Genomic DNA, 20,805 nt, shown 5'->3' with positions numbered 1-20,805 from the left:
AAACCTCAAGCTGTTCTTTGATGCATTATCTATAATCATGATTTTTATTAAAATAGTCTAATATATGGTACTCTTATGATCATGGCTGTCCTGCAGGCTAGTAGAAGCTTTATTGAAGGACACTTCGACCTCAGCTTGGAGCCTGGCTTTTGGCAAATATCATAATGTACAGGGTGGAGAGGGAAACCAGAGTTTCATTTCCATCTTTATCAAACTCTATTTTTTGAGAAACTCCTGCTTGCCACACTGATGTTAGTGTTTGATTTAGTCTACATGAGTTGGTAACTCAAGGATTTATTCAGTAGGGTGTAGCAGTCACGCTAGTTAGACTCGATGATATTGCTAGTACAGGCTTTGTAGTAGGCTCAAAAAAGATGTTAAGGAGACCCAGAAATTGGTGTATGGTATGGTAGTGGCTGCAAGCTTCCAAATATACAAATATCTATCCATCTTTTCATTTCACAGAACTGGAGAATGGTAGACTGTAAAAACCAAAAACATTCCTTTATTCCTTTATCCTTTATATGTTTTTGCTAAATAAATAAAATATTGCCGATGAGGTCAGACAGAATTGTCAACGGAATATGAAAATTTCACTTGTCAAGCCAATCTCATCTCAAGATTTACCAATGTTATAAGAACATGCCACTCCTCAAGCAAACATTAACTTACAAGAAGTTAGTCATTTCTACTTGAGAGCAGTGTAGCAGTGCCCTGCTTCTAATCCTTAATGATCACCCTAAAATACGGCCTGAGTAGATATGTATATCTGTATATCTACGGTATATCTTAATAACACCAACTTTCTTACTGTTTAAAGTGAGCAACTGCAGTACCTAAGGGGAATTTTCTGTTAAAGGTTAAGATTTGTGCTTTACAGAAGAGAGGAACACGGGGGAAAATGGAAGGGAAGGAGGAAAGGTTTCATTGAGTGTAAATAAAAGAGAAAATGTGGAATGGGTCCTCACTCCCTCTTTCTAATTACCAGGATAATTTCCCTGCTGGAAACCCGGAGAGGCTCCAGGACCTGAAATCTACGGTGGACTTGCTAACCAGCATCACGTTCTTCCGAATGAAGGTAGGGAAGCTCTGAGCCTTCCTTTTGCCCTGCAAACAATTATAATAAATCAGTCTTAACAAGTATCTTAGCCTTTTACAGTATTTCGACTTGTCAGCCGCCTTCGATACAGTCAACCATGAGATTCTGCTCTCATCGCTGTCTGGGATGGGTGTCACAGGTTCTGCACTCGCTTGGTTTTCCTCCTACCTCTCTGGTCGCTCCTACCAGGTGACTTGGAGGGGCGCACTCTCCGACCCTCAACCCCTACGAACTGGAGTCCCGCAGGGCTCGGTTCTTGGGCCTCTCCTCTTCTCGCTATACACCATGTCCCTTGGTTCTGTTATCTCTTCCCACGGCTTCTCTTATCACTCCTACGCTGATGACACCCAACTCTTCATTTCCTTCCCCCCCGACACCCAAATCACCACACAGATCTCTGCCTGCTTGGCTGATATCTCTGCGTGGATGACTTCCCATCACCTGAAGCTCAACCTTGCCAAAACTGAGCTTCTCTACATCCCTGCTAAGTCCTCTCCGTCAATCGACCTCTCACTGACTGTGGAGGACTTTGTAGTTTCCTCCTCCCGTACGGCAAAGAATCTTGGGGTGACTCTTGATAACTGCCTCTCCCTGGCTCCACAAGTATCCTCCACTGCCAGAACCTGCAGGTTCTTTCTGTATAATATACGCCGCATCCATCATATCCTGACGGAGAAAGCCACCCAGCTCCTAGTCCAGGCGCTCGTCATTTCCCGCCTGGATTACTGCAACTCCCTCCTAGCCGGTCTCCCAGCGTGCGCCATCAAGCCCCTCCAGCTGGTCCAGAATGCTGCAGCCCGCTTGATCACCAGTCAGCCCAGGTCGGCTCATGTCACCCCGCTTCTCATTGGCCTCCACTGGCTTCCTATTGCCGCACGCATCCGATTCAAGGCCCTAGTGTTGGCATTTCAGGCTGCTAAGGGGACTGCCCCACATTACATACAATCCCTGATCACTCCCTACTCCCCAGCTAGACCACTCCGGTCTGCCAGCTCTGGTCGCCTTATGGTTCCCTCTCTACGGGCACCTGGCGGTCGAGCTGCACGTTCACGCCTGTTTTCCGTTCTGGTTCCTCAGTGGTGGAATGACTTGCCTACCACTGTCAGGACAGCAGAATCCCTCCCCCTATTTCGACGCAGACTCAAAACACACCTCTTCAAACTCTACCTTAGTCCTCCCTCCTGATTTACCCCGCCCCCCCCTTCTGATACCCCTATCCCTGTCTAACCCCCCCCAAAAAAAAAAAAAAAAAAAATTAATAAATAAAAATTGCACTTATGATGACGACTATATGTTTAGAACAGCAGTCCAGGTGTATTTTCCTAGTTCTGGATGTGATGCTTTGACTTGTGGTAGAACCTATGCACTTGTAAGTCGCTTTGGATTAAAAGCGTCTGCCAAATGACTAAAATGTAAAACGTAAAAATGTAAATGTTAAAAACTTTGCTCAAAATGAGACAAAAAAAATGAGACAAAAAAACTGCCAATAAGGTAAGAAAGTTTTCAAGATCTCCCAATGGGGTGAGAACATTTCACTTGTCGAGGAAACATTAACTTACAGTAAAACAGTCTTTACTTGAGAGAAAAAAAAGATATTAAGTCTTATTACAAGACTAAATCGCTTGCCATTTTTTGCAGAGCATCTCCTTGTATGCTAAGCATGTTTGTATGTTTCCTGTAACACTGTTTAATTTAGTTATTACCCATGTCTGACTGTTTATTGATGGCTTACTTGCCTTTTCCCTGCTGAATTTGACAGCAATCGAAAATACTTTCAATCTTAGCATAAGAATAATGGCACTCAAAGCATGTTTATATTTTATAATTGTATTATTTTCTGTCTTGGCTCCCATATTGAGATTATGCATAGTTAACATTAATTTTGTAAGCTTTTGAACAGACGTGATTTACAGTTCAATAACAAATGAAAAATGTGGTAGGTGCTTTCTTTGTGTATTTTTGAAGCCAATAACTTTTCCAATTATTTCTGTGGGAGGCAGAGCTATTCCTGACTTGAACCTCTCAAACACTGTTGCAGCCATCTCTTAATTAACTTGTGTCCTTTTTCACCGGTGATATTGTATCCCTTTCAGACCATACGCACAGGTAAAGACTGTGCTGAGGGCTGATGATTGCTTGCAGCTCAGTGCTATTGGTGATTCTTCTATTGTTTCTGTGGCACATACTGTAATTTATGGATGCTAATTTTATTTCAGTTGGAATTCTGCTCGGAAAATGTCTTCATATTAAATATGTAGTTCAGCAATTATTTATTTATTCTGCCTATAAATTTAATTTATCCACATCCAAGTACCACCCATGGATCCCTATGCTTTGAGAATATTAATATCATTACATCTTTTTTGATGTAAGGAAAATGTTATGGTTATACTGTACCCTCCTTTGAATCCCTGAAGCGTTTCATGTCCTAAATGTCATTTATTGACTGAGATTATTCTGTAGGGGGTAGAAAGTCACGGCACGCTGTGGTCCTGCATTAAGCTGAAATATGTGTGACTCCTTAATATCTCATAAAAGAGACCGCACTCACTCTATCCCCCTTTCACTCTATCCCCCTTTCACCAGGTTATTTATAGCACCAATCTGAGCCATGTAGAAACAGATTTGCTCTCTAATGACTGGCAGCTTTATTTATTTGACCATAACGGCAAGGCCTGGCTAACTATCGCAGTTATGTAGCAGAGCATTTAAACTAAGGAGCTTCACATGTATACGTGTATATTATCTTTGCCTTCATGGCAGCAGTGTATGTGCATGCTCTGGGATTGGGGTAAACACTGCGCTGCATTCACAGTAAAGCGGAACAGCTAGTACATTGTTTCTGGGGGGTTTATTTTAATGATGTGTTCCTTGTTGGGCTTTGATGTTCTACAACGGATGAAACCGGTCTGCTTGTTTGTTTTTCCTCTTCCTAAATTAAGGGAGTTGTACTGCTGAGTTTGTTGCATACTGTAGTGTTTTTCTTTGGCAGTGGGACTGGGTACAGTATCAGTACTGCTCTGTACATTGGCGGAATACTCCACTGCAGGAGTTGCAGCTTAGCCAATGGATTACACTTTGGAACAGCTCTGTATATGTTTTATACAATATATAATTTGTTATTTAGCTGACATTTTTATCCAATGCACCTTACAGTTGATTAGACTAACAGGCGCAATCCCTCTTGGAGCAATGCAGGGTTAAGGGCCTTGGTGAAGGGCCCAACATCTGTATGGATCTTTTTGGAGGAGATGGGTACTCATATCTACCCCTTACACAAATTTTGTCAGAGAGGTTTACAACAATGATTCTGAAATTTTAACTCCAAAATTCTCCTAAATTTCTGTTTTTAAGGTTCAGGAGCTGCAGAGCCCACCCAGAGCGAGCATGGTGGTGAAAGACTGTGTCCGAGCTTGCCTGGACTCCACCTACAAGTACATTTTTGACAACTGCCACGACCTGTACAACCAGATGCTGGATCAGGTTAGTGAAAGGCTTCAAGCTTCATTTGCCTTCATTTAGCAGGGTATTAGGCAGGGTATTTAGCAGGGTATTAGGCAGCCATTGGTGTGTGTCTGTGTGTATGAACGGGTGAATTAGAAGCATCAATTGTACAGAGCTTTGGATAAAGGCGCTATATAAATGCCAACCATTTACCATTTATTAATTTATTTTGGTATTCTGAAAAATATATATTTAAGAAAAATCTGTTGAAATGTATTGAAATTATATTTAAATGTATTTTCATTTTCAGATGAGAAAATCTGGATTTTATTTCAATGTTATTCATGTATGCAATTATTTTTGAAAATCAGACATGGAATATGTATTGATTGTAGAGTAGTGTAGACTGTAGTTGACTTAATACTGTTGACTTAAAATTCCGCACATGATGTGTCTCTTGTAATTAACAAAACTCTGGCTCTGTGTTCTTTTCAGGATATGAGAGTTTGTGGATTGAGTTTGTAGAATGTATATAAATAATGCAAATGTCCAGTGATTGTGGGGTCCCACAGACTTTAACTTGCCAAACGTATCTAACCTTTACATGACATTTGCTTTACCCTACACTTCTTGAAATATTTCTTCGGAAACATTCCCCCCATTAAAGCATGTCTCTTGTCCTGTCTTAAGGAATTGGGAATCTGTAAATATATGATAAGTGGTTCTGACATTTCCTTAGCTTATTACAGGAATACAAAAGAATCGTGAAGCCTTCTTTCAGTGATATAAGCGCAGTGTTAATTAATGAGATGTGTGCGTGACCCACAATCCATTGACGTGAAATTGATATGGCTTTAAATTTCCAAAGGCTGGCTTAATGGGGAAAAACCAAAAATTCACACTTAATAATATCCCCCAGAACTGTGATTTGCATTTTCAAATGCTATTGTCATTCACACAGGATTTTACACAAGCCTATAGTATGCTCCTCATAACATATTCTTGTCAGATATGCAGTATTCCCATAATATTTGAGATAAAATGCAAGGATTGTCTAACAGAAATCCAGACCAGCACTCAATAGTAGGGATTAAAGCCGACTGCAGTGAAGTGTATTCCCAACAGTGAAACAATGACATTGAAAAATGAATCCTCTTAAAATAAAAGCAAAGAACACCTCTGTTTTATTCCTCCTGAAATACCATGTTCAGGAAGATGATGGAAGAAAACCCTTACTCAACAGTCAAAACAAAAATGGCCTTGAAAACTTTACTTTGGAGTACAGAAAACTACCTTCTTTAAGTGAAGATACAGTGACATTTCTGAATCTCCCCAGTGAGGAAACACAGCTGAGTTATGCCCTTTCTTCATCGTAAAACTGGACCTGAATAGTAGTTGTATTAGTTGTATTGTGCATGCTTGTAGGGAGGAATGTCTAATGCATTAATCTGAGAAATCAAATGGGTTTGTAAAAACAAACTTGATAGAGGCTGTGTGGGATTGGGTGGGGAGTCAGACGCATGCGAGACAGTGGCAACGGGGGCAAGTTCTCCTTGGGCCGATGTTCTTATAAAACTGCATGACAGTTTACCTATGAGAAATTACGCAGTTTTATAGGTGAAGGGTGGTCAGGCTAAATATTGATTTGATTTAGTTTTTATTACTGCTATTTACTATCTACTACTCTTTATAGGATTTCTTCCCATTTTTAGAACTTTTAATTTGGTTATTTTTGAAAGCATCTTAGCTGTATGGATTTTTGTTACACATGCCTATGACGTTTGCACAGCACTGTGTATAGAGTTTGATATGAGCCAGACTGCATGTAGGAACATTTGGCCTTGGCTTCCACTGCATGGGGCTAAGCCTCAGGGCTCTCTGAATGTGCTGCATGGGGAACAGTCTCTTCCAGGTACAGAAAGTTACATCTACAGTGTGAGGGATAATTATAATTGTGCCTATGCAGCAGATAAGCTACAGTAGAGTGGTTTGACTGGACCTAATGAAAGCTCCTGATGAAAATTCTTCTGCAATACAGATTCAGCTCCTCGGCCAAATCACAGAGATTCCCTCTCCCTGGAGATGAGAAGAGGCCAAGGCCAGGCCTGGCTGTGTGTGTGTGTATGTGTGTGTGTGTCTCTCTGTCTGTCTGTCTGTCTGTCTGTCTGTCTGTCTGTCTGTGTGTGCGCGCGTGTGTGTGTGTGTGTGTATATGCTTGTGTGTCTGTCTGTCTGTTTGTGTGTGTATGTGTGTTTGCGTGTCTGCGTGTGTATGTGTGTGTCTGTTTACGTGTGTGTCTGTCTGTGTGTGTTTTGTGTGTGTGTGTGTGTGTGTGTGTGTTTGTGTGTCTGTGTGTTTGCGTGTGTGTGTCTGCATGTGTGTGTGTATGTGTGTTTGCGTGTGTGTGTGTGTGTGTGTGTGTTTGCCAGTGGGGCACTGCATACTGGGAAGTTGACAAGCATACTTACTTACAAATGCCTGGGTGCCTGAATCACCTATTTCTATTGAAAATAGTAATAGTAGTCTTGGTATTTTACCATTTTATTCTTAATATGTGAAATATTGCAGTACATTCTTTACTCTGATACATAGAACAAGATTTGAACTGCACAAACATCATACTAATGAGCACATTATATTAGATCAAGCACCCATTACTTTGAGATGAAACTGAAATGCTCTATTGAATGTGTAATAGTGCAGTATTTCCTCAAGCCTTGCTTTCCCACTAGACTTACTGCAGTTTTCAGTTTTCTCCACTAAGAATTATGAGCAATCTCTTAAATGTAGTATTTATGAATTGTAGAAGTATGACTCAACCATATATTTTATTTAACTGTGTTTACTTGTATATCTCATAAATACCATTTCTGAATATTCAGAGTGGTTGGTTGGTTGTAGATTCGCTACTTAGATGGAATAACCAGCTGCATAATAATACGATTGATTCAAAAGTTGAATGATATTCGTCCCTCAACTTTATTTGCTCAAACAGCCAAAGGTGTCATTGGCAATTACCCCTCCAGAGAGATAGATGCTGCTGCTAATTGCATCCACGTCCACAGCAATCGAAAAATAGCAATCCAGTTAATCAACAGTGTGACAGCTGTCGAAAAAAGAGGAGCTATTCCTGCCAAGAAAGCTTTGAAGCACTGTGACAATGCAGCCGAATTGTCTAATTGGTTTAAAATAGGTATCGTTCATAATCTCTGTTCTCAGCTCTGAATAATTCACGGAGAATGCATGCATATCGAGCTGTGGAGATAGCACACAGGACGAAAACGACTAATTTTTCGAATGAGAGCAAAATGCCCTGGTCACAATCTTGGAGAAATACTGAATACTGAAAAGCTGAATACTTTATTATTGTTCGGGTACAATGAAGCAGCGGTCCGCGTGGAGGTCTTTGGGTAAGAGAGCAAGCCGCATTCCCACCGAGGGTTAGTTCTCTCGCTGCTTTGTTCCTCCTTTCTAAAATGTTAGCAGTGATTCCAGAGGCTGGTTATGTAATAACAAAAAAAAAGCACTCAGGATTCTGATGGGCAGGGGTTGCTCAAATGAGCAGCTCTAGCCTCTTGGAGAGAGAGAGATTTTTTAAAAAGAAAGCGAGAAGCTTTTTTTTAAGGGAGCAAATCTCTGCCCTGCTCTCGTTCCGCTGAGTAGATCAGCTGTGAAGACATGAAGAACATCGCCTAGGGCTGCCAGGGTCACGTGGGCAAGTCTACAGCAGCCAGATAAACCGGAATGTTCCACTGAGCAAACATCGCTGGCCTTGCTGCTGTGGGTTATGGCATCACATGGGAGCCAGCAATATCTGCATATAGGGAAAATGCATACATCTGAATTTGATGTATTCTGCGCTTAATATTGAATGACCCTTCCTCCACCGCCTGATTGGTCAGTCCCAAATGATGATGTCACAAATGCTGCTGGGATTTTGTCAGCTTGTTCTCTTACGGTTCAAGATACTCTTTGGAGAAATGTTCACTGACAACAGAAAATGTGTTCATATACAGTATGCGTATTTGCAAGCACAGTTTCGTCTGTGTGTTGTTGAGGGCTTAGTTATTTAAGGATTACGTACACTGCTTTTCAATGCAAGTTAGTAGTGAAAGGCAAACATTATATAATGCATGTTCTGTCCAAGTATTTCTCACACAGTAGCTAAGAGGAAGAAAGAAGTTGTGGTAAACAGAGATAAGTGATTAACGTTCTGGCCATACGGCGCTCGCAATTCTGGTTTCTCATGGCTGACAGTGCAATACAGCCAAAGGCAGTCCTTTTTATGGCAATGGTCTCTCCGCTGAGCCTGTGTGCGACCCAGCACACGATAATTACTCTGTCAGAGGCTGGCACTGTGGACTCAGAGAGGCACAATCTCTCAACCAGACAGACCGAAATTACTGTCAGATCTCATAATTCCACTTTTATACTCCATACCTTAAAGCAATTGTTCAGTACTAAAGCACTGGGAGATGAAAACATTTGTAATTTGTTCTCTTCCTGTTGTTGTCACTCTGTAGTTTTTTTTATTGCTTTGCATTCAAGACTTTTTATTATGTTTTTTTTTAATGTTAGTTTTGCAAAGTTTAATGCTTGAAATGCTCCAGTTTTCACCATTTTTAAAGCCCTTTCAGGGTGATGTCATTGCGTGTAGAACATCTAGTTTTTAGGCGTTTTAGGCATTTATCGAATAAATCCCCCTTTCGGAGGCTGAAATGTGTACAAGGCAAATGTCACCAGACAAGATCTGGCCATTTGTACTCTTGTATTTGTGTATGCTTGTATTTGATTCTCAGTCCAAGTTGTAGATATGTGCTTTAAAGGCCCACCTGCATATTTGTGTTTCTGAGCTTCTCACATCACCCTGGAGCTTTGGATTTGTGTTCCATACTGATCCAAGTAAAATGATTACTAATGAGCACTTTATTAGGTATTTATTCTTCTGCTGCTGTAGCCTATCCATTTAGAGGTTTGACGCATTGTGTGTTCAGAGATGATCTTCTGCACACCACTGTTGTAATGTGTGGTTAGTCTGGCCCTACTCCTCTGACCTCTCTCATTAACAACATGTTTCTCTCTGCAAAATTGCTGCTCACTGGATGTTTTTTGCGAACTCTAGAGACTGTTGTGCGTGAAAATCCCAGGAGATTAGCAGTTTCTGAGCTACTCAAACCACCTTGTCTGGCACCAACAATCATTCCCCGGTCAAAGTCACTTAGATCACATTTCTTCCCCATTCTGACAACAACACCGGAACCACATGATTGATGATAATTGCTGCCACATGATTAAATATTTCCATTAAGCTAGTGTACAGGTCTACCTATTAAAGTGATCACTGGGTGTATGTTAGGGTGTAATTGCTATTTTTTGGTGTAACTGCTATTTTTCAGAGCTGTTTGTAAAACGATTTCCCACGTGAAATGACGTATGTTTGGGAGGGAGGGAGAATTGGGCTCTGGGGGCAGGTTCGGGACTTAAAAAAACAAACACAAACACGCGTCACTGCTCTTTGAGAACGTTTTGCCACATTTTGTTTCCAAGTTGGCATGTTTTGCCAGCTGTTGTTGTGACATCATAAGAACTGTATTTCCATCAGTTTACCACATACAGCACGCGATAAGGAGAAAACTCAGTGGGGCACGATTCTAATATCAGACTGGGCCTAATGTTGCAAAATGCCCTTCAACGAACTCCAGGGCAATTTGCATAGCAGATCCGCATCCCGCGGTGACATTTATTTCATTATTTCTACCTCCAATTAAGCAGACGCAGTCTCCCCCGCTCCGGGTCAGCGTTTTGACAGGTCGAGATCCGAACAGGCTGTGTGCTGCTGTGTGCTGTAGATGAGGCTAGCAGTGCTGAGGTGTTGTGTGTGTGGCCGTATTTGGATTTGCTTTCTGGGATGAGCCGGATGTGGGGGAGGCGGGGGGCGCAGCATGGGCAGTTTAGTCGTCTGAAGGACTGCAGACAGCCTTGCTCCGTCCTCTTCCTACTAATGGTGGAATCAGTGGGTTCAGACCGCTGGCTCCAGCTAAACCTGCTGCGAAGCATGTTTGTTAAATACCCCCTGCCACCTCCATGTGCTGGGCTGGACTGGTCTTTTGCCTCATCTGATTATGTCGATTTGAAATTTCCAAGTGTGCAGTAATCATTACGTAAGGGTACATTTTAACATTTTGAACACTGGTATTTTAATTGCTTGGTTATTTTAAAGTGATGTGCTGTATGTTGATTGTAAGAAAGCGGATTGCTTGCTCACTGTTTATTCCCTTTTGGCTGTGTGAAGGGTAATCCTCCTGCATTAAAAGAGAAAAATGATCCTTTGCTTTTTTCCCCTTTGCTTTCTTGTTTGAATTTGTATGCATCTCACATACATTTTGTACTGCGTGAATGTCAACATACAGACAATGTCTGTGAAATGCTCTGTTCAGAGCATCAGTTTATTCACTAGGGTCAGAATCACTTCATGTTTATTTTGAATCTGTATTCATGGTGCTGTGATTATTTAAGCTCATTAAGCCATTTAGAGAGTATTATAGTTTTTAATTGTAACACTTCACTTTTGAAAATCGATCCTATTAATCAAAGCTACATTACTATCCTCCTAGCAATGATAAACATAAGTTTTGGAATGCATATCGCCCAATTACATTGCCCCAATTTTCATCTACTGATTGATGGCTGTCACTACACCACTGTATCTCTGGGCAGTTCTGTATACCTGAACAGTAGACAGCTGAGATTTGCTAATACGATCATAGTTTTTTGCTATTTGTGAATAAGAAGCTACTGTAGCGCCGAAGGCCTTTTCCATCTGTCCCTCTTTGTCTCTTTTTCATGTCCCTGTATATCTCACCAGCTCAACAGAAGCAGAATGAAAGAGTCTGTAGTATTTTCACCGTCACAGTCAATACCTGAAGAAGAGTTATGTGTATGCTGAATGAGTACTATTTCACCTGAGCATGCTGAAAGTAGAAGGTGTTTTTATGGACTGTACTGTGTGGTTGACTGTGGGCCAATATTATGAACCATGTGCGCGCTTAGGAATTCTTTGGCTTGATTCCATAGAAGACCCCTTTTTAGTTCTTTATGCAACCCTCTATCATAGGGGTATAGTGTGAAAGCTTCCAGACAAAGAGCTATTCTGTATGACAAAAAACCCTTTAACTATAGGGTTCATATATGGAATCACAGGGTTCCTACTGGAATCTTTTATAGTGTGCAGTATACAACAAGCATACAGAGAGAGAGAGAGAAACAGGGAGGTGTGAGACATCTTGGACAGATCTCACTGCTTCTGGTGATGACAGTGAGAATCACATTGCCTGGAGGATCCAGCCCAGCCCTCCTACAGCTGTCTACAAAGGCAAACTCAGGACACACTGCAAAAAATTACCATCTTAACAAGAATTTCAGTCTGTCAAGTAGAGAATACTAGCTTGTTTCAAGTTAATGTGTGCTTGACAAGTGAATTTTTCTTATCCATTGGCAAATATTGAAATGAGTCAAACTGTCTAACCTGATTGTGAAGGGGGGAGGGGGACAATGTAGGAGTCGTCTCCAAGGTCCTGGCATCATGCCTTCTCCTGTCCCCTCAGCCTGCCACTCTGCTGCCCCCCCCCCCCCCCCTCAGCCTGCCACTCTGCTGTCCCCCCCCTCAGCCTGCCACTCTGCTGTCCCCTCCCTCAGCCTGCCACTCTGCTCTCCCCCCCCTCAGCCTGCCACTCTGCTGTCCTCTCAGCCTGCCACTCTGCTCTCCCCTCAGCCTGCCACTCTGCTGTCCCCTCAGCCTGCCACTCTGCTGTCCCCCCCTCAGCCTGCCACTCTGCTGTCCCCTCAGCCTGCCACTCTGCTGTCCCCCCCTCAGCCTGCCACTCTGCTGTCCCCTCAGCCTGCCACTCTGCTGTCCCCTCAGCCTGCCACTCTGCTGTCCCCCCCTCAGCCTGCCACTCTGCTGTCCCCTCAGCCTGCCACTCTGCTGTCCCCTCAGCCTGCCACTCTGCTCTCCCCTCAGCCTGCCACTCTGCTGTCCCCTCAGCCTGCCACTCTGCTGTCCCCTCAGCCTGCCACTCTGCTGTCCTCTCAGCCTGGCATTCTGATGTCCCCCCCCCCTCAGCCTGCCACTCTGCTCTCCCCTCAGCCTGCCACTCTGCTCTCCCCTCAGCCTGCCACTCTGCTCTCCCCTCAGCCTGCCACTCTGCTGTCCCCTCAGCCTGCCACTCTGCTGTCCCCCCCTCAGCCTGCCACTCTGCTGTCCCCTCAGCCTGCCACTCTGCTGTCCCCCCCTCAGCCTGCCACTCTGCTGTCCCCTCAGCCTGCCACTCTGCTGTCCCCTCAGCCTGCCACTCTGCTCTCCCCTCAGCCTGCCACTCTGCTGTCCCCTCAGCCTGCCACTCTGCTGTCCCCTCAGCCTGCCACTCTGCTGTCCTCTCAGCCTGGCATTCTGATGTCCCCCCCCCCTCAGCCTGCCACTCTGCTCTCCCCTCAGCCTGCCACTCTGCTCTCCCCTCAGCCTGCCACTCTGCTCTCCCCTCAGCCTGCCACTCTGCTCTCCTCTCAGCCTGCCACTCTGCTGTCCTCTCAGCCTGCCACTCTGCTCTCCCTTCAGCCTGCCACTCTGCTGTCCTCTCAGCCTGCCACTCTGCTGTCCTCTCAGCCTGCCACTCTGCTGTCCCCTCAGCCTGCCACTCTGCTGTCCCCTCAGCCTGCCACTCTGCTGTCCCCTCAGCCTGCCACTCTGCTGTCCCCCCCCCTCAGCCTGCCACTCTGCTGTCCCCCCCCCTCAGCCTGCCACTCTGCTGTCCCCCCCCCTCAGCCTGCCACTCTGCTCTCCCTTCAGCCTGCCACTCTGCTGTCCTCTCAGCCTGCCACTCTGCTCTCCCCTCAGCCTGCCACTCTGCTGTCCCCTCAGCCTGCCACTCTGCTGTCCCCTCAGCCTGCCACTCTGCTGTCCCCTCAGCCTGGCACTCTGCTCTCCTCTCAGCCTGGCATTCTGATGTCCCCAAGGCTCAGAGCCGTTCTCCCACCCTGCCCTTCCCTGTCAACACACACATCATTACTGCCTGGCCTTTGTGATTTACTTCTCTGTTTGTGTGTATGGGAGAGGCTCTCCTCCAGACCATCCCATGAAGGGTCTTTGTGCTTAATATTATGTTAATGACGAGCTGAAATTGTGTTTCCACAGTTTTTTCCATCCATTTCCTGGAAAATTAGATTTTACGTCATTGTGTGCTAGTGTATGTCGATCAAATGTATGAAAATCCATTTTCCATTCCCCTCCAATCAATATCCTGTTCACACAGTGGCGCGCATCCTCATTTGATGTCAGTCAAATCGACCCCCCACCCTTCAAAAACTCCCCCGGATCCGTTTCACTCCCGTACACTGTATCCTATACATCATATCGTGGAAGCTAGTGCAGCTCTAACTTCCGTTTCAGCTCGTCTTTAAATGCACATTTCAGGAGGAAAAGATTTACAGCCCAAGAACATGCAGTGTAGTGGACAGGACCGTGAGTGAGTATCAAACTGTGCTGAGGTCAGAGCAGTCACCTGTGATGGTCATGACCATGCCCAGAGAGCAGAGTAATTGCTGTGCTTCAGAATGAGGTACAGACATTATGCTGTACAGTACTTTTAAGGACAATGACTTTGTGTGAGTACCAATGTTTTCATAATGTTTATTTTATTTATTTATTTATTTTATTTAACATTATTTAGCTGACACCTTTATCCAAAAAGACATTTGATTTGACTAAGCACGGGCCAATCCCCCCTGGACCAACCTTCTTGGACCCAGTCAAGCAACTTAGCCAGTGGGCTATAGACTGCCCCAACATTATACCTTCAATGTGCATGTTAAAGTACTTATCTGAGTCTCATATTACTAAATAGTATAATTCTGTACCAGTTTACAAAATGTTGAATGCAATAAGATGCAAATGTTGTTCAGTCTCTTATAATATAGTGCAGTATGAAATATGTTACAGTTTCCATATCCTGCTGATATCCAGATTTTGCACATTTTTACCCTTTTGCACATTTCCATTTTATTGTTATCGTGGTCTCATCAATGATTGATCAGAGTTATGTAATATGAAATCAAAACTACTTCAAAAGAACTTCAAAAATTGTGAATGCCATGCCAATCTAATCCAATTTGGCTTACCATGGCTTAGATTTAATAACAAATTTGCATATCTGAATTGAATTTCATGTGGGCGGTTATAAATCCTTGAAATTATCAATGCAGCCAGTGGAAAAAAGAACGTTGTCTGAGATGGCCGTGTTGTTTGCTTTGTGTTCACTTTTTCCCACATCTCTTGACATCATTCTCGAGCTAAAGGACAGCCCTTGTTTTCACGCCCGTCGATGCATCCGACCGTGCTTGTTCAATAAAACATTGAGGACTACCTGGTCTTTCACGGTGAATTATTCAGTTGCGCTGCGTATCATAAACCTCTTCTATCCTTCTCTCTTCTCCCCCTCCCTCCTCCTCCTCCTCCTCCTCCTCCTGCTCCTCCCACACCTCTGCCACCTCCGGCCAGGCGAAGAAACAGGACATCCCGCGTGAGGAGCAGGGGCCCTCCATAAAGAACCTGGAGTTCTGGCCCAAGCTCATCACCCTGATGGTGTCGGTAATCGATGAGGACAGGACCGCATACACGCCAGTGATCAACCAGTGAGTCACCAAACCAGCCTCTCTCTTCAACACAACACAATTATCATCATTTATCTGACACTTTTATCCAAACCACTTACAGTTAACTCGACTAAGCAGCCCATGGAGGAATGCGGGGTTAAGGGCTTTGCTCAGAGGCCCAAACGGCTGTGCCCAACATAGAATAACACGGAGAACGGGCAATTCAGCCCAGCAATGCTTTTTCCTACCACTAGTGTACCTACTGCTTAGATTACCTAAAAGGCAGCTAGCTCAGGGTGTAGCTCTAGTTTGCTCTGGGGGAGTACACCAATCTCATATTTTCAGTTACTGTGTCTCCTCCATCACTGTTTCCTCTCTACATTGTTCCGGAATAACAACAGGCTATTTTCAATTTTCTGCACAATAACATCAGGCTACCCCCTCTGCCCCCAAATTCTCTGGCTTGCTCAAGATGTTCTTTTTTATCTGTTCTATTCGATCTTAAATAGAATTAGGAGTGGAGATTCATTGGAAGCAATAGCAATGATTTATTTAAGAGAGATGTAGTACGTAGTAGTTTCTGGAGTGGAGCTATATCAATCCAAAGTGCTTGTGCGCCTACAGTGCAGTACACGGCAGAGGAAATTCTTCTAAGCATGCTCTCAGGTGATGAGCCACAATGGGTATACAAATACATAATGTGTGTAAATCACATACAGTAAAGAGACACATCCTGTCCTCTGCCACCACAAACATATACGGCAGTGCTCATGATGTTCATATCCTATTCTCTGTTTGTATGTCCCATTATCCACAAACTGTATGAACAGTATTCATCTGTGTAATATTCATCATGCTTTGTTGAAATATATATAATATGCCTGATTTCAGTCAGGGGGCCATTAGGGCTCTTAAATTCAATGTAATTATCTGTGCATTTGTTACAGCTGTATCCACCGTCTGTCTGATATAGAGCCAGATTAATACTGCTGCATTGACTTGAGTCTCCTCAGATCAGAACAATGAGAGCTTTTCTATTATTATGATTAAGAAGACCCTAAAAAGTATTTATTATGCAGCTCATTTAATTTCTTTGTCTACACAGATTCTGCTTACTGCAACCACATTCTGAATAAAAATCAGTTTGTTTGGTTAAGGTACACCTTTTTATGTCTGCTCTAGGGAGTGGTAAAGTGATACGACCGTAGTAGCCAAATGACTATCATCTCTCCCAGGGCACAAGGAAATACAGTATGACCGCACAATTTGACATCCATAAAAAGAAAAAAACCCAACAATGTTACCAAAACATGAAATCCCTGCTGAAACAAATGGCTTAAGCCAGCTTTTGAAACACTTAGTAGCTGGTTGACCAATCCAGACCAGCTCCAGACTCATCGTGGTTTGACCGGCGACATGGCTCAGGCAGTAAGAGCAGTTGTCTGGTAGTCAGAGGGTTGCCGGTTTGATCCCCTGCCTGGGCTATGTCGAAGGGTCCCTGAGCAAGACACCTAACCCCCAAATGCTCCTGACGAGCTGGTCGGGGCCTTGCATGGCAGCCAGTTGCTGTTGGTGTGTGTGTGTGTGTGTGTATGAATGGGTCAATGGAGAAGCATCAGTTGTACAGTGCTTTGGATAAAGGTGCTATATAAATGCCTGCCATTTACCATTTGACCAGATCAAGCTATGTTTTGAAACAGCTGGTAGCTGGTCATTTCAAGCTGGTCATAGCTGGCTTTTACACCAACAAAACCTACTGTGCATCTGTACATATTGTGTTTTTCAGCCCTTGTGATTTGTGTGACAGGGTTTTCTCCATGCATTGCTGCGATTGGGGCGAGAATAGATTGTGTGCTGTTTCTCCTCCCACTCCAAATGGAGTTAGTGAAGCAGGCAGGTGGAGGAGGCAGGCGATGTGTGCATCCTCAAGCAACGGTGGATGAGCTATTAATAATCATTTCAATAGATCGCTCTGCAAATGTGTTGCTATAGAAACGTGATAGCTGGCTTCATAGCTGAATGTTGAACCTGTGAAACACCCGAAGTGAAAACAACATTGTTCGGAGGCAGCGGAATATGTACTGTATCTTTCCACATTAGTGTCAGGAAGATTGGGGCAGCTGACATTGTTGAATTCAAACATTTAGTGATTGTTTATTTAAAAAATACACTAGATCGACAAATGGTGATTCGCGCAGAAATGGAATGAACCTTTTCCAGTAACAGTAATCCTGTTTTCAATATCTAGTGGTGCGCTTGATATCACAAAATGCACAAACTCTATTTAAATTGTCACTGTACCTTCCCACAAGAGCTTTGCATATTACACTTACTATTCTGAAAACAGGATTACTGTCACCGGAAAAGGTTAATTTAATATCTGTGCGAAGTGTGTGAGAGGCCAAATCCTCATATGTGTAATATGTATAGGTGTAGATCCACAACACAAACTAAGTGCACAAACTCTATTTAAATTGTCACTGTAGGTTCCCTCAGGAGCTGAACATGGGGAAGATCAGTGCTGAGATCACGTGGAACCTGTTTGCTATGGACATGAAGTATGCCATGGAGGGTAAGTGTGTGCGTTTGTGTGAGATTTGTTCCTGGACCAGTTCTCTCTGCAATGACTCTATGAGAAAGGCCACAATTCTACCGTGCTGCCTTGTGTTTCGGCCAGCCTAATTCAGTGGCCTGCTCTGTGCACAGATTGGTTGTGAGACACCGTCTCTTGGGGTTACGGTACAGTGTGTCTCCCTTATTGATTACCTCCTGTGGAGGAGGTCGTTCGGTTGTTCTATTTTTTAATCAAGAGTAAGCATTGATGAAACAAATAACATTTCACTGAACCTGAAGTCATTGGTCAGGTGCTTTAGCAGGGCCAGGAAAAACCTGCTTCGGCCTAGAGAAAGCAATTATTTTACCAAACTTGGGCAAAAGCCAATGAATCTTATCGGACCATTCATTGGACAGATTTCCTTGATAGGAAAAGCTAGTTATATACAGTAGGTCAAAAATAATAACTGAGAACTGTAAGTAGTGTGTAATGTGTGCCAGATCCTGCCCTAATGGGATCAAGGACCTCTCTGTTTTCATTCTGAGAATTATTTGTCGGAAGAGGAAGAAAGAAAATGTACACACTGGTTCTTTCCTTCCCTCAGTGAAGCCTGGATGGCAACAGCCTGTAGAACTAGAAAACAAGCAAACTAGCTCAGTAATATAGATACAGATAGATCTGATAAAAAATACATTAAAGAAAGCTGCCTGCAAAGAAGTATGTACACATAAGCTGTGGTTGGCTGAGCTGAAGGGAAGGAAAGTACCTTGGGCAACTACAACCCCCACCCCACCCAGTTCGCAATCAGAGAATGGCTTCCCCGGTTTTGGCGCTGTTCTGAAATGTTTCGCTCAGCTCCCTTACACAGGCACTTTTTATTCTGACACCCCCTGGTTTACTATTGAAACATTGACTGTTATGAATGTTTTCTAAAACATTTATAACACAGGGAATGTGGAGGTCTGTGTGTGCACGTCCAGGGATCTGGGGCTGTTTGCCAAGAGTGGCTTCTGTGCTCCTCAGTGTATTAAGATGGATTGCATAGTGTCTTGGTTTGGACACCAGGCATAAATCCTCTGTTGTATATGAATTCAATATCAAAAATATTGATTGGAGATATGAATTATTAATCGAAATCTGCCAAGGACCTTGTTATTTAGGGTTTCACATTCACAGGTTGTTTGGTGAAATGCTGCTCTGTTGGAGGTATTAAGAGCCACTGTTGTGATGGGCTGTAATAAGTGTTGCACTCTGGCCTTTATGAATGACCCAAGAGTCTTTGTTTCTGGGAGATGGACAGTGCAAAATGTCACCCGTGAGCCTTCTCCAAGTGATTTAAAATGGATGGGGTTTCTCCTTGACATTACCGGCCTTCATTACGTGGTCATAATTTATTCCAATCCGAGCAGCACTGCTGCCTCGTTCCGGGTCTTCTAATCTGCAGGCATAGCCATAGAAACCAGGTACACAGATAGTGTTAATTGGTATACTTCACACTCTGGAACATGCCTGGCATAGGTGAACTGTGTGTCTTAAAGCTGCCACAATAATAACTCTTGCGCAACCTCCCTCAGTGAAAGGTCCTTCTTCAATGGTTTCTGCACACGTAAACGTGTGCACACGTAAACAGGTAACTGGAGCTTCCTCTAGCTCCACGCCCGTGCTATGGAGCTGTCTGTCAAGAAAGGTTTACTTCTTTCCTCTTGGCAAATCGTCACATCTGTATTCGTTCACATGAAGTGACACTGTGACGTGGGAGAGTGAGAGCTGAAATCCCCGCAGTGGAAGGGATAATGAAACCGGAGTTAAAGGCGCTCCATGGATCCACTGCACCTAATCCGGGGGGGAAGAGGAACCTTTTTCGCTGCCATGATTGCTCTTCCTTCTCTTCAGCACTGGTCAAAGCTAGACGAGGAGGCTGTTTATGTATAAACCAGAGGCCAATCTCTCTCACAGGGAGGAGAGAGGGAAAAAGCTGTAGTGGGAGAAAAATAACAAAATAAAAGCGCAGTTATTAGATACATTTCATGAGTGGAATGTCATTCCTGAATTATTAGTAGTGGTGGTGGTCATTATTTAGTACTAGGATGCAGAAATTGTGTCACTGTCTCAATAATTTTGCATGTAGCTGTATATTAGTATTAGTAAGAAAACAGAGGAAGTCAATAGGGTGTCTTAGGAGTACTGTCACTATAGTGTTTTTAGTCCACTGAACTAAATAACTATGGGAGTGAAATTTGTGACCTTGCAATTGTAAGGTTCTAACTGCATTCTGAGTAGTTTTGAGATATTGGGCTTAAAAGCTTTCACATCCTAACTGAAATGCTGGGCAATTCTTCATAGATCAAAATTACGGACACCCTAAAAGTACTCTGAATGTAAAATATCAAAATCCCATTAAATTGCCATATAAACAACATATTTATGGCACTAACTCGTTTTGGACAAAAATTCAGTTAGACCCTAAATCTATGGTCTCGAAATTTAGTTTTGCCGCGGGGTGTTGGCTAAGGCGGCACGGATGGTGCAGTGGGTAGCACTGCCGCCTCACAGCAAGGAGGTTCTGGGTTCGAATCCCCGTTGGCCAGGGCCTCTCTGTGAGGAGTTTGCATGTTTTCCCCGTGTCTGCGTGGGTTTCCTCCAGGTACTCCGGTTTCCTCCCACAGTCCAAAGACATGCAGGTTAGGCTGATTTTAGAGTCTAAATGCTAAATAAAAGCAACTGGAAAAAGCAGTGCACTTTCCAATTCCCTGCTGAAATGGGGTCTGCTCTGTTTTCTTCAATGAAGAAGACAGAAAAAGTAAAAATCTAATAATATCCATGGATTGTAAATTAAATGTTGGTAGCTTTATTGAATCGAGAATAGTTCTATTTCTTATTTATATTCATTGAGGATTGTAAACTTACGAGGAAGAAAGAATATATGTCCCAGAGAAATGTACAACACAACAAATGGATTGAAATTCATGAAAGACAACTGCAATAATGTTAAGAATAGGTGGTGATGTTAGAACAAACCTTACCCTTTACAGCATTTTTAGATTCAGATTTAGATGGGTAG

At 43.4% G+C, this 20,805-nt stretch overlaps 1 protein-coding gene across 1 annotated transcript in view; it reads left to right on the top strand.

The window, feature by feature from the left end:
- LOC133131086 (protein unc-13 homolog C-like) overlaps positions 1–20,805 on the top strand; it is a 126,400-nt gene that overhangs the window by 44,598 nt on the left and 60,997 nt on the right. The window contains exons 15-18 of the mRNA XM_061246214.1: positions 989–1,078; positions 4,454–4,582; positions 15,096–15,229; positions 17,677–17,762. Of these exons, the coding sequence (XP_061102198.1) occupies positions 989–1,078; positions 4,454–4,582; positions 15,096–15,229; positions 17,677–17,762 (439 nt within the window). The remainder of the gene's footprint in view (positions 1–988; positions 1,079–4,453; positions 4,583–15,095; positions 15,230–17,676; positions 17,763–20,805) is intronic.

The sequence above is a fragment of the Conger conger genome, chromosome 6 (genome assembly GCF_963514075.1).
Source record: "Conger conger chromosome 6, fConCon1.1, whole genome shotgun sequence".
In the NCBI taxonomy this organism is placed as follows: domain Eukaryota; kingdom Metazoa; phylum Chordata; class Actinopteri; order Anguilliformes; family Congridae; genus Conger; species Conger conger.
This window is presented reverse-complemented; position numbering and strand designations above follow the sequence as displayed.